Genomic DNA, 12,081 nt, shown 5'->3' with positions numbered 1-12,081 from the left:
TCATCGCCATGGAAGATGCCAGTTGTGTTAAGTCAGGAAGCCTCCCTCATTTCTCTTGAGCCTCCACCCAACAGGAAACAGCATGGGGTTCATGGCTGTCCCCAGGGATGTTAGCCCCAAGTCCTCTGTGCGAGCCTCCGGAGCCTGAATGCTGTTAGAGGCCCTCTCACCCTGCTCCCAGAGTGCTGAGGGCACCCACCTGCGAGAGCTTCATGGTTTGGAGTTGGTTCATCTGACCCACAGGGGTTTGTTTGGCACACGGACATCGATGGCAGGATGCAGGCACAGCAGCAAGTGCATCCCCTCCCTGTGCTGAGTTGGGGCCCAGCACAGCCCCTTTTGCCCACGTGCACCCACCTTGCTCCTAAGCTAGATGTTGTTCCCAATGGAGGCTGTCAACAGGGAGGGAAGCAGAGCTCCTGCAGCACTGGAGTGAGGAGCTGCTGCTAACCCTAACCCTCCAACGCAGCCTGGTCCCCTCCCGACCCCCCTGCCCATGTCTTTGGCAGTCCTCCACGGACAGGTTCAAGTCTTCAGCATCACACCGACATCTCAGCAGCACAGACTTGCCTCACAGTTTGGTAATTGCACGTAACAGGGCCACTCAGCGTGCCCCACAAGGGAAAAAAAAAACAAAAAAACAACAAAAAAAAGGAACAAGACAGTCAAGTAAACTAAAAGGAGTCATCCCTCGCCGTCTGTCCCAGCACGACGGGTTGCACACAAGTCCAGGGAGAGAGGATGCTGCCCGGCCCTGCCGCAGCGCAGCTCCCCGCTGCCTACGAGACCATGTACTGGGTGATGGCCTGCAGTGCATACAGCAGCTCTGCCTGCATCCTGGCCTCCAGAATCAGCAGGTTCACGTGGACCTTGGGAGAGAAGCAGGAGAGGCTCATGCAGCAAGCACCCAACCAGATCAAAGAGTCATTTGGCAAAGGACAAACACCACCAGGATTTCCAGCATGGGCAGATGTCCTTTCCTCCTCCTGTCCTGCAGCCTGCAGCTGCTCTCTGAGCCGTGCGCTGGCCAGCCCCCAGCACACCGGGCATCAGCACATCACTGCATGGGTTAAGCCAGACCAAGGGTTTGCTTGGAGGTGCTCACAGACAGGGGAGACCACCTCATAGCCCCCCATACTGCTGGTGGCCCCTGTGCCACACCACGTCACACCCAACTCCTTCCAGACAGACTGCTTCCATCTTTCCCTTGTGCCGGCGTGGTGGCTCAAAGGTTTCCACTACAGGCACATCCCAACCCTCAGCCCTTGCTCACCCCCACTCAGAGGCACAGCAGCTGCCCTACCTTTTCACTGTGCTTGAACTGCTTCCAGAACCTATCAAACATTTCCGGATTTGTCTTCTCTGGGTAGCAGGTTACCGTTTTAATGTAAACTTTGAGCATTCGCTCCAGTAGATGATTCACTTCCGCGTAGTCGTAGTCGTCGTACCTGCGGGGAGCACGGGGCAGTCACAGCCAGCACCCGGTCCCGACCACACAGCTCTCCTGTGGTCCACCTGGGACACGTAGTTGGGTTGGAAGGCACCTTACAGCCCACCCAGTCCCACCCGTGCCGTGGGCTGAGGGTCCCCCACCAGGTCAGGATGCCCAGGGCCCTGTCCAGCCCGGCTGCAGACACCTCCAGGGATGGGTGCCACAGCTCTCTGCGCAGCATGTGCATCTGCATCATTATCTCTTTTCCAAGCCCACGTACAAGAACACATCCACACTTCTGGGGACAGCAGCCCACACTCCTCCCACCTGGACTGACTTGGGTTTCTCCCATGAATACAAGGTCGCTGCCTCTACCTGATGCCAAACATGCAGTGGATGTAGTTCCAGATGCCTCTCTTGAAGACCGAGGGTTCACAGCCCTGCCTCTTGGCCATGGCACTGCTCTGCAGACCATCCACCACACGAAACTTCTCATCCAGGAGATGTCCGATGTCAGAGTAGAGCCGGTTCACCAGTGAAAAGCCATGGTCTTCCCAGGAGTAATCCTGTTGAGCACAGCAAGAGGCTTCTGCCACCGCACAAAGGAGTCCAGGCCACGTTGCTGGGGAGAAGGGCTGCTGAAGAGCTTGAGATGTGGCAGAATTCAAAGGGTTTGCTCTGCCACAAGTCACAGCATCCCTCACTAGGCAGTGTGGGAATGATTCTGACCACCACCTGAGTGCCAACCACACCCAGCCCAGAGGGGACATGTGGTAGTCCTTGAGGGCACAAATAGGCAGTCGCATCCCCCCCAGCCCTCTGATGGGTCCCGTGGAGGAGCAGAGCCCTGCTTGGGCATTTTGGGGCCACACATGGACCCCACGAGCACCCACCCACTCCCTGGATGGGAGGAGGGTGCAGGAGCCTCACCTGGACTCTGAACACCTGCGTCTGCTCCTCGTCACGCCGCGCAAAGTCCTGGTACCCGAAGTCGGGGTCCTGCAGATAGCACGCGAGGTTGGCAGCACCGGTGACCTCCCCGTCCATATCTGAGTGGGGAGAGCCCGCAGACAGTTGGTGCTGCCCCGTTCCCAGGCACTGCTGGCAGCGATGCTCCCATCCCGCACCCCCTCACCTTCCTCGCGGTCCGGCAGCGGCCTCGTCTCCTCCCTGCCCTCCGTCTCCACGTGGATCCGCTGAACGCGCTCCCGCAGCGAGTCCAGCTCCATGCAGGAGTCCAGGGACTGCACAGGGGCACAGTGTGCCGTGAGGTCGGGACGCTTCCCACGCCGTGCCCGGCCCCGTGGGCACACCGTGGGGGCTCACCCTTTTGCGGTTGATGCGCAGCAGCTCCTGCCCGCAGCCGTTCCCCGTCGCAGCCTCGCAGAAGCACTGGTTCCCAGGTGGAGAGGGCTTCAGCGAACCCCGGCCCCCCGGCCCCTCCTCCTGCTCACAACCGCAGCCGAAAACGAAGCTGGCGAGCGCGTGGCAGTGGGCCAGGAGGACGACGGCGTGCACCAGCTCTGCCAGCGACCAGCTCCACTCGCTGATCTTCAGCAGCTTCTGCGGGACAGACGGAGAGCAGCGATGCACGGTGGGCAGGCACAGCACCGGCACCCCATCCGCGCCCGACCCGCGCGTCCCCGCTACCTCGATGTGCTCCTTGGTGATGAGCCAAGGCCTGTGCGCCAGGATCTTGTTGATCTCGCTGAGGTTGCGCAGTTTGGGGGGGATGAAATCAAGACCACGCAGCCACTGGGGATCACCCCCCGCACGCAGGAACTGCAGCACGTGGAGGTTCACCAGGTACCGGCAGTGGTGCCGCGCGGCCGCCTGCAAGAGCCAAACGTCAGCCCCGTGGGGAGCAGCCACTTCACCCCAACTTGGCTCCTGCACAGCAATCCCAGCCCCGCCGGGACGGGCTCACCATGATGGCGATGTAGTGGCGGCAGTCGAAGGGCAGCGGGCCGTCCATGTGCAGCAGGTAGTGCTGTGTCTTCAGGAAGCTGTCGAGGTAGCGCGGGTGGTAGCCCATCTGCTGGGTCACCGCCTCCAGCCGGCCCCGGCTCGCCAGAGCCTTCACAAAGAGGAACTGAGGGCGCTCGGGCTCGCCGCCGCTGCCGGACATCTTCACCACCTGCGGGAGCACGGGAGGGGATCAGGGGTCGCTGAGCAGCCAGAGATGGGATGCCCTCGGAGCCCCCAGCCCGGGTGCCCGTCCCCGCCGTGTCAGGCCTGGTGAGCTGAGGTCCGTCACACCCACAGAGGAGCAGCACGGGATGTGGCCGTGGCTATTTTCTGCCATTGCTCAGGTGTCACTGGGTTTTGCTCAGCTGCTGCTTGGAGTTTTCTTTTTGGTTTGGGGCAAAGGAGCACAAAAAATAAAAAAAAGGAAAACCAAAGGGGGATGAGGAGCGCCAGCTTCTGTGTCCCAGGGGTGAAGGCTGGAAGTGAGCTGCCCGGGCAGTGCATGGAGCTCCCCAGCTTGGTGCAGGGCCACCAGGCGACCAAGAGCAGCCCCGTACCCACAAGTGGGCCATGGGGACAGGGCTGCCATCCAGCCCCAGCGCCCTGACAGTCACTCCACCCACACCCCCCCAGCGCTCTGGGGCTGTCCCAGCATCCCCACGGCCTCACCGCTCACACCCAAGTGTCTCCGCACCTCACCCTCCCCAGTCTCCCTCCTGGCATCCCCGCGTCCGGCTCCAGCCGCTGCCCCTCGACGGCAGCCGTCGGGACCGGGACCCGCCTCGCCCCCCGCGCTCCCGATGTGCAGGACCCCGCCGGGCCGCTCCGCCCGACCCCTCCCGGAGGCGGCTCCCCGGCTCCCCGCGGCCCCGCCGGTGACTCCGGCCCTCTCGCAGCCCCCTTCCGCTGTCTCGGGCCCGAGGGCAATGCCGGTGCCCGGTGCGGGCTGCCGGTAACCGGGGCCCCATTGTGCGAGCAGAGGCGGCGGCAGCGCCCCCGGTGCGCAGCGCGGGCAGTGCAGGCGGAGAGAGAAAAACAACTTTGATTGGCAGTGATGGAGGCACGGCGCCTCCCGCATCCCGCACAAAGGGGACGGCGCCGCCGCACCGATACCGGCACCGACACCGGGCCCCGCTGCGGGACGGCGCCGGCACCGAGCCCCAGCGGCAGGCGGCGAGCAGGGCCCGGCCCGGGGTGGGGATGGGGGGGGGGAGGGGGCGGCGGCCGAGCTGCAGGCAGGGCCGGTGCTGCGGGCAGAACCGGGGCACAGTCGGGCGCGGGGTCCGGTGGGGGCTCCGGTAGCGGCGGGGCGGGTCCTACCTGCCCCGGCAGCCGCTGGCACCGGCTTCCTCGGGGGTGCTCCACGCTCTGGGGACACACGATCATGGTGAGCCCGCGCCGAGCGCCGCCGTGCCGATGCTCGCTGCCCGCTGCTGGCACTGCCCCGCCTGGTCCGCTCCGACCCGGCCCGGCCCGTCCAGCCCCGCCCGCCCCGTTCAGCCCCGGCCGCCGGCACCGCCGAGCCGGGCACCGCTGCAGCCCGGACCGGGAGGGGGCGTGGCCTCCGCTCCGCCTCTTCCAATCGCCTTCCCCGATGGGGCGGGTCGCGCTGAAGCCACGCCCCCCCAGCGGCCGCTCGGGGCGGAGCCAGAGGGGGCGGAAGCGCTGTAGCGCCATGCGGGCAGGGGTGGAAAGTTACCCGTCCGTCCTGCGCCGAGGCCACGCCCACAGGGCGAGGGGGCGGGGCTTGGGTTGCCCCACCGCTAGGGTGCGCCGTAGGGCGGGGGGGGGATTGGGCCCGGAGCGACGGGGAGCGGTCGCAGTTTAATCGCAGAGCGCGGTTTTATTGGGTCTCAGTGGGGTCGCGGCTGCTGCTGTCGCCCCCCCCGGGGCCGTTGTGGTCTTGCAGGTGGAACCCTGCTGCTCCTCCCTGGGTCGGGATGCACCTCTCCCAGCCGCCTTGCCCTGCGCGGGGGGACAGTGTGGAGTGGAGGGCATGAGGATGGGGACAGTGGGACATTGAGGTGTGGGCAGGAGTGGAGAGAAGGAGGCACGGGGATGTGGCCATGGGAATGGGGACAATGGAGGACATGGGCATGGAGGTGGCAGAGAAGGGGATGTGAGTGGGATAGGGATGGTGGCATGGGAACGAGCACTGGGATGGTGGAGCACCAAGGTTGGGCTTGAGTGTGAGGTGGCATGGGGCCAGCAGGCGTGAGGACGGGGCAGCTCCCTCAGTCTCAGGGTGCTGGCAGTGGGAAGGGCCCCTGGTCACAGCCATCCCATGGCCGGTGGTGTCCCTGTCCCCCTAGGGGTGCTTCCCAGTGCCATGTGACCCCACAGACCGCCCCGTACCGCTCCCTGGGTGCTGGTGGAAGTGGGCAGCATCTCAGTGGCTGCACCCTTCCTGCCCTCCAGCATCTTCAGGAGTGGAGTGGCAGCAGCATGGGGCAGTCGGTGTTGGCCAGGAAGCTCTGGTTGTATGCAGGGAAGCAATGGTGGCCAAGGGGACCTTGAGCACCAGCGGGGTGGCATGGGCTGAGCCCATGGCTGCAGGGTACTCACCACTATGGGTGATGTAGATGAACATGCTGCTGCTGTGGGGATGGGAACGTGGTGCCTCGTGCTGCCCCACAGCATTTGTGAGGTGTGAAGGGGTTTTTTGGGGCTGGCGTTCTGGAGTTCCCCCCAGTCTTCCCAAAATCATAGAATCCCAGAATCGTTCAGGTTGGAAAAGACCTTTAGGACCCTCCACCCCACCCCCACCATGCCCACCAACCATGTCCTTCAGTGTCACCTCTCAACAGCTCTGGAATACCTGCAGGGACACCACCATGACCACATCTTTGTGTCCCACTGTCCCCTCTCCCATTCTGCTGCTTGACTGCTCTTTCAGAGAAACATGTTTTCCTAACATCCAACCCAAAATGAGACCATCTGAGACCAAAGCGCAGCAAAGCTTTATTGCAGCTGGAAGCTGCAAGTTGCAGTTGGAAACCCACAGCACAGGCAAGCAAGTGGTCAGGCTTGCACAGTGCCCAAAGGCAGCTGGGGTGACACTGTGGCTTGTTCCCTTGGGGTGGCTCCCGGTGCTGTGCACGTTTCTTGGTTCTCTTTACCTCTGGTTGTTGGCTCTTGCTTGCTCCACTGCCAGCTGCTGCTCTTCCCACTCAGCAAGGACAGGGTGGGAGCAGCATTTTGGGGGAGCAGTGCCAGCATCATGCTCCCACGTAGGTGTTCTTGTAGGGGCCGTGCTCCTGGGGGCCAGGCACCCCTTGTGGGTGGGTGCTATTGTCCTGGAGGGGCTCGTAGCCCTCCTTGGAGGGCAGCTCGCTCACGTGGCAGATGCTCTCACTGTAGTTGGGCTTGAAACTCTCCACCACATCTTTGGGGACTCCGACCCATTCCTTGAAGGACAGAGCAGGGTGAAAGGGGCTGGGAGCTGCCACCTGGCCAAGTGTTGTGGTGAGCCGGGGCAGCCGCCTTACCTGGAAGTCACCGTTGTGGGTGATGAAGAGATCGTCGAAGTTCTTGCTGGGGTTGGGGATTCGGGGCATGATGATGACCCACAACCTGCATGAGAGCAGAGAGGTGTCAGAGGAGCTGCCCCACACCACCCTGCACCTCCCAGCCACACACCCACCTTTCCATGCGCACCAGCAGCACCACCAGGACCAGTAGCAGCAGGCAGGAGGCGATGGGGACCAGCACAGTGTGGATCCAGAACCACTGCAGCTGCTCCTCCGCCACACCTGCAACAAGGGGGGGGACATCGTAGGGACATCACGAGGACACCGTGGGAACCTTGGGGCCTCGGGACTGCTCCTACCCTTGCTGGTGGAGTTGCTGCCCCAGAAGACGGGCACACTCCACTCGCTCCACAGCTGAGTGTTGCCACAATAGTGGTTGATCTTGCTGCGTACGTAGAAGGTGTAGTATTTCTCATAATCCACGCTGGGTAAGGAGAAGATGTCTCCTTTCACCTCCTGCTTCTGCAGAAAGAAGAGGGGTGGGCGGTGAGGGCCGGCGCTGCGGGGCTGGGGGGCAGGCGCAGTACGGGGGCTGTCACCGTCCAGCTGGTGTCCTTGTTGCTCTTGTACTTGACGACGTGCTCCAGGCAGTGCGCCTTGGGGTAGGGCGAGCTCCAGGTGAGCAGCAGCTGGTTGCTGCTCATGTTGCGGACGGTCAGGTTGACGGGCGCCTCTGGTTTCACTGCAGAGCGCAGGCGGTGCCCGCTGAGCGCGGTCCTCACGGCCCAGTGGCTGTCCCAGGGACCACGGGTGTACCCACGCCGCCACGTACCGAGGTTCTGCAGCTCCATGAGGTCGCTGGGGATCTCCAGGGTCTGGCCATCGAGGCTGGCGTTGATGCGGACGTGGAAGGGCTGGAACTGGATGATCTCGCTCTGCTCGAAGCGGCAGCCGACGCGCACCCCGTGCTCCCACAGGTACTGCCAGCACTCCACCATGGGGGACCTGTTCTCATACCTGCACACAGCAGTCACCCTCCCGGGCTGCTTGGACCCCGAGCACTCCTCCCAGAGCCCCTCCCAGCGCTTCCCATCCCCGTGGGGCTGCAGGTGGAGCCCCCAGCCCCGGCCACGCACCAGTAGTAGAGGGAGTAGTTGGCTGTCAGCGTCTGCCCACTGCCCCACATGCAGGTCATGTACTCCTCATTGAACAGGATGCACTTCACCCCTGGAATCACAGAATCATTCCAGTTGGAAAAGACCTCTTGGATCCCCAAGTGCAACCCCAGCCCACCCCACCATGCCCATAACCACGTTCCTCTGTGCCACACCTCCACAGTTCTGAAACACCTCCAGTGACCCCACCGGACCCTGGGCAGCCCAGCTCAGCTCACAGAGCCCACCCCAAGGAGCCCACAGCTCAGTGCTGTGGCTGTGGCAGGATGCCGTGCTCAGCTGCTTTGCCAGAGGAAATGCACGTTCACCATCTCGTAACACAAAGCAAATGGCGGAGCCGAGCGAATGTGAGCGCCGCTTTGGTACGGAAACTGGGCACGTAATCAGCAGTGAAGAAGTGAGCACCCATCAGATAACAGCGGGCACAGAGGAGCTGGCCACCCACGTCCCCTGCATACGTGCGCACCGCCGACACCGCAGTAATGCAAATGGAGGCCAGCACAGACCTGCTGAGCACTGCTCAGCCTGGCTGATGCACGCGGCTGATCCAACCTTCTCACAGCCCTCCCGCAGCCCCCCAACATCCAAAGGGCTCTCATCCAGCATTGTTGGGGCGCTCACAGCTAAATGCTCAGCCATGGGGCTGCCCCAGTGGCCGGGCCCCCAGCTGCAGGGCTGAGAGTCCCAAGTGCCCATCCATACCCACACACAGGGTGAGCACGCTCAGAGTGGTGCCCCAGTGCTGAGCCTGGAGCGCGGGCACACAGACCCTCATGGCCCCACACCCCATCCTCAGCCACCATCACTGCGGAGCAATCCCCCCCCCAATCCCCACCACCCATGGGACGCTGCAGCCATCCCCCCTTACCTGTGGGGCTGGGGGCAGCGGCCAGGCATGTGCCCAGCCCAAAAAGAAGGATGGGCGTGAGTGAAGCCCCAGGCACCGCCATGGTGTGATGCTCCGCGATGGTGTGATGCTCCGCGATGGTGTGATGCTCCGCGTGTGGCCCAACCTTGTGATGCTGATGGCTTCCGCACCACCACCACTTCCTTCCCCACACCAACACCCGCCCCAATGGGGCCACTCCGCCCCTCCTGCCGAGCTCCCCGGCTCCCTGCCCCACTGCTTGCCCCAGTGGGGGCCCTGCGGTTCTTCCTGCCCCAGTCCTGCAGCTCGCCCCGATGGGGGCTGCCCCACAGGAGCACGTCCCCAACGCTGGGGGCTGTCCCGAGGGGCAGATGTGGGGACACAGCCACGGAGGGGCTGCTTGGGCTGCTCCATGGATGTAGGGGATGAGGAGGTGCAGGCACCGCGCTGAGGGACGCGGTTTAAGTGAGAACGGCGGGTGATAGGCGGACGGTTGGGCTGCATGGTCTTGTAGGTCTTTTCCAACCTTGGTGAGTGTAGGATTCTATGAGCGGGGGTGGGCAGCGCGGGGACATCGCTGCGGGAATCGCGGTACGGTTTCGGGACCATCGGAGCACGGGGGCCCGCAACGCGGTCACGTGATCCCGCGCCAGAGGGCGCCGGGAGCACCTCGGCCGTCTTCGTCCCTTTCCGCCCTCCGTTCGGCGCACGCTCGGGCTCTTCCCTTCGGCATTCTTCGCTTCGGCTTCGGAACTCTTCGGCACCGCCCGCCTCTCTCCGCTCGCTGTCGGGCGGCGCATGCGCAGCGGCGGGCGGCCCGGCGCTCCTTGTTGCGGCCCGGCCGGCCCTGCCCGCCCGGGATGGCGGCCTTCGGCGTCCTCAGCTACGAGCACCGCCCGCTCAAGCGCCCGCGCCTCGGCCCGCCCGACGTGTACCCGCAGGACCCCAAGCAGAAGGAGGTGCGGGGGATGGGGACCGCGGGGCGGGGGCCGGGGGCCGGGTCCTGTCAGCCCCCGTGGGCGAGCGCTGACCGCCCTTCCTTCCCCCGCAGGATGAGCTGACGGCGCTGAACGTGAAGCAGGGCTTCAACAACCAGCCCGCCGTCTCCGGGGACGAGCACGGCAGCGCCAAGAACGTCAATTTCAACCCGGCCAAGGTGAGAGCGAGCCCCGGGGCTGCGCTGAGCGGGGCCCCGTCCGGCCCTGCGTGTCAGCGCGTGTCTGCGTGCGCTGCCTCTGCAGCAGAGGGCTGCGGGACCGGCGGCGAGAAACTTGTGCACCGTGGGTTTGGTGGCGTCATTGCCACGGGAGAGGACGTGCGGGGTTTCCTGCGACGTCTGGTGATGGAAATGTGGGGTTATGTAACAGCCTCGAGCTTCGTGCCCCTGAGTTCCAGGTGGGAACGGCCCCACCTGCCTTAGCAGGGGCTGCTCCTCCTGCCGAGCTGCTGCTTTGGGGTCTCCCGCTTTGGGACAGCGGCTGTGATCATCTGAAGCACCCCATGCGCACCTCGGTCGTGATGGTGCTGACATCCAGCTCTTCTCACTGCTAACAAGTGGAAAAAAAAGGTGCTGTAGCTCTTAACCCACCTTCAGCTGAAGGACGTGGGCGCTGTTTCTCGGCCTGTGACAGCTAGCAAGGTTGGATATGGGGAAAAGTTTATTCTGAGGAAGAGTAGTGATGCAGTGGCACAGCTGCCCAGGGGGTGGTGGAGTCACTGTCCCTGGAGGTGCTCCTGAACCGTGGGGATGTGGCACTGAGGGACGTGGTGGTGGGCTGGGGGGACCTGAGGGGGCTTTTCCAGCCTTAATGATTCTATGAAGCGTTCCTCTCCTTCTAACAGAGAGAATTATTAACAGCTTTTTGTGTTTCAGGAGTTCATAATCGATGAGACTTGTGGTTGGAAGCGCAGATGGAATTTTAAGCATGTTGAGAAGATCACTGAGCTATGAAATGCAGTTTATCCTTTTTTTTCTTTCTTTTCTTGCTCCAGATCAGTTCAAATTTCAGCAGTATTATCGCAGAAAAGCTGCGCTGCAACACTCTGCCCGACACAGGAAGACGGAAACCCCAGGTGAATCAGAAGGACAACTTCTGGCTGGTGACAGCACGTTCACAGAGTGCCATAAACAACTGGTTCACAGATCTGGCTGGAACGAAGCCCCTCACACACCTCGCCAAGAAGGTACATTACACGAGAGGCTGCCTGTGTAGGGCAGAGCACTGCCTCTGTGCTTGGTGTTGAGGCATTTATTTCCTATTTGGAAAAGTTTTTCTGAGTCTGTTGAAGCTTTCTGCTTGAAGAGCATATCCAGGGTGTGTACTGCACTACCTTTGGTCTCCTCGCTCAAAGAATTGGTGCTTTGTTATTTGGAGGTTGGGTTCAGCTTTGTCTCTTGGCTTGTATGGTGTGACTGATTTACCTTAAGGCTCTGATCTCTTTCAGAAGAGCTGGTGCTGCCACCTTTGGTCTGTTGTTTAGATGAAGAGGGGTTTCCAAGTTCTCAAAAATTGTAGTGAGAGTTACTGGAAATAATCAGCTGACTGACTTCCCAGATTTCTGTTGCAGTAACATGTGTTGCTGTTTTTAAGCTGAGAGGAGTATGTGTGTTAGCCTAGCTGAGACCAGACTGTAAAGGATTCCTGGTCTTTGGGACCTAGGGCTAGATATTGCCCTGACTGCTCTGAGCTCTGTAAAATAGAGAGTGAGGGTCCTACTCTGCTGTCTTGTAGGGCCTGATAACAGGAGAGCTAACTGTCTTTTGGGGTGAGCCCATAAACAAGAGCCTACAAATCTACTTTGTATTGTGGAAAAACTTAATTGCCAGTAGCAAAATAGTGGCAGAGCACATGGTGCAGCACCTGGAGCCTGCCTGACCCTTGGAGTTCCGAGTCTGTCTTGGGAAAATAAATCATTGGAATTCTCCACAATTTGTTTCTCAATAAACTTGGTTCGTCTTTCTTTCTATGTTTGCTGTCCGTGTCCTGAGGTCATTGTGAAAACATAAGACTTTGGAATTCTCCCAGTTTCCTGCAGCATGCTCCATTGGTTTTCATGGACGTAGGCACGAAGGCAGCTGCACCTGGTAGCCAAGCAGTCTGCACCTGTGAGGAAGCAGAGAATAATTGGGAAGGATGTCAGAAGCACAGTGAGTTAGGATTTGACAGT

At 61.8% G+C, this 12,081-nt stretch overlaps 3 protein-coding genes across 6 annotated transcripts in view; 1 reads left to right on the top strand and 2 right to left on the bottom strand.

The window, feature by feature from the left end:
* Window positions 1–353: 353 nt before the first annotated feature.
* Window positions 354–4,855, bottom strand: LOC136044211 (sestrin-3-like). The gene is made up of 9 exons (XM_065729374.1): window positions 4,721–4,855; window positions 3,360–3,569; window positions 3,083–3,265; window positions 2,759–2,995; window positions 2,560–2,676; window positions 2,363–2,512; window positions 1,808–1,998; window positions 1,304–1,448; window positions 354–869 (listed from the first exon to the last, which is right to left on the bottom strand). The coding sequence occupies exons 1-9, from the start codon at window positions 4,784–4,786 to the stop codon at window positions 780–782; spliced, it is 1,389 nt and encodes a 462-aa protein (XP_065585446.1). The 5' UTR covers window positions 4,787–4,855; the 3' UTR covers window positions 354–779.
* A 1,576-nt stretch (window positions 4,856–6,431) lies between these two features.
* IL2RG (interleukin 2 receptor subunit gamma) lies at window positions 6,432–9,022 on the bottom strand. 2 transcript variants are annotated; one of them, XM_065729359.1, is made up of 9 exons: window positions 8,914–9,022; window positions 8,354–8,416; window positions 8,007–8,097; window positions 7,703–7,887; window positions 7,470–7,612; window positions 7,230–7,392; window positions 7,044–7,152; window positions 6,889–6,973; window positions 6,432–6,807 (listed from the first exon to the last, which is right to left on the bottom strand). In XM_065729359.1, exons 1-9 carry the CDS (start codon window positions 8,993–8,995, stop codon window positions 6,619–6,621), a joined length of 1,110 nt encoding a protein of 369 aa, XP_065585431.1. In that variant the 5' UTR covers window positions 8,996–9,022; the 3' UTR covers window positions 6,432–6,618. The 2 variants fall into 2 exon arrangements, with proteins under 2 accessions (XP_065585431.1, XP_065585432.1); XM_065729360.1 differs by lacking the exon at window positions 8,354–8,416.
* A 721-nt stretch (window positions 9,023–9,743) lies between these two features.
* MED12 (mediator complex subunit 12) overlaps window positions 9,744–12,081 on the top strand; it is a 32,827-nt gene continuing 30,489 nt past the window's right edge. For all 3 annotated transcript variants that reach the window (XM_065729357.1, XM_065729358.1, XM_065729356.1), the window contains exons 1-3: window positions 9,744–9,872; window positions 9,965–10,069; window positions 10,906–11,097. In XM_065729357.1, the coding sequence (XP_065585429.1) occupies window positions 9,774–9,872; window positions 9,965–10,069; window positions 10,906–11,097 (396 nt within the window). In that variant the 5' untranslated portion in view covers window positions 9,744–9,773. The remainder of the gene's footprint in view (window positions 9,873–9,964; window positions 10,070–10,905; window positions 11,098–12,081) is intronic.

The sequence above is a fragment of the Cyrtonyx montezumae genome, unplaced genomic scaffold (genome assembly GCF_038088225.1).
Source record: "Cyrtonyx montezumae isolate F1298 unplaced genomic scaffold, pur_monq_1.0 scaffold_11, whole genome shotgun sequence".
NCBI lineage: Eukaryota > Metazoa > Chordata > Aves > Galliformes > Odontophoridae > Cyrtonyx > Cyrtonyx montezumae.
This window is presented reverse-complemented; position numbering and strand designations above follow the sequence as displayed.

Excerpts from the sequence above, each read along its gene's own strand:
- IL2RG (XM_065729359.1), bottom strand. The coding sequence starts at position 8,995 with ATGGCGGTGCCTGGGGCTTCACTCACGCCCATCCTTCTTTTTGGGCTG. Across the intron at positions 8,417-8,913 it reads CGCTGCCCCCAGCCCCACAG|TTTCCGTACCAAAGCGGCGC; the intron begins GTAAGGGGGGAT and ends TTACGTGCCCAG. Across the intron at positions 7,613-7,702 it reads CATGGAGCTGCAGAACCTCG|TGAAACCAGAGGCGCCCGTC; the intron begins GTACGTGGCGGC and ends TGCGCTCTGCAG.
- LOC136044211 (XM_065729374.1), bottom strand. The coding sequence starts at position 4,786 with ATGATCGTGTGTCCCCAGAGCGTGGAGCACCCCCGAGGAAGCCGGTGC. Across the intron at positions 3,266-3,359 it reads GCCACTACATCGCCATCATG|GCGGCCGCGCGGCACCACTG; the intron begins GTGAGCCCGTCC and ends TGGCTCTTGCAG. Across the intron at positions 1,449-1,807 it reads CACTGCATGTTTGGCATCAG|GTACGACGACTACGACTACG; the intron begins GTAGAGGCAGCG and ends TGCTCCCCGCAG.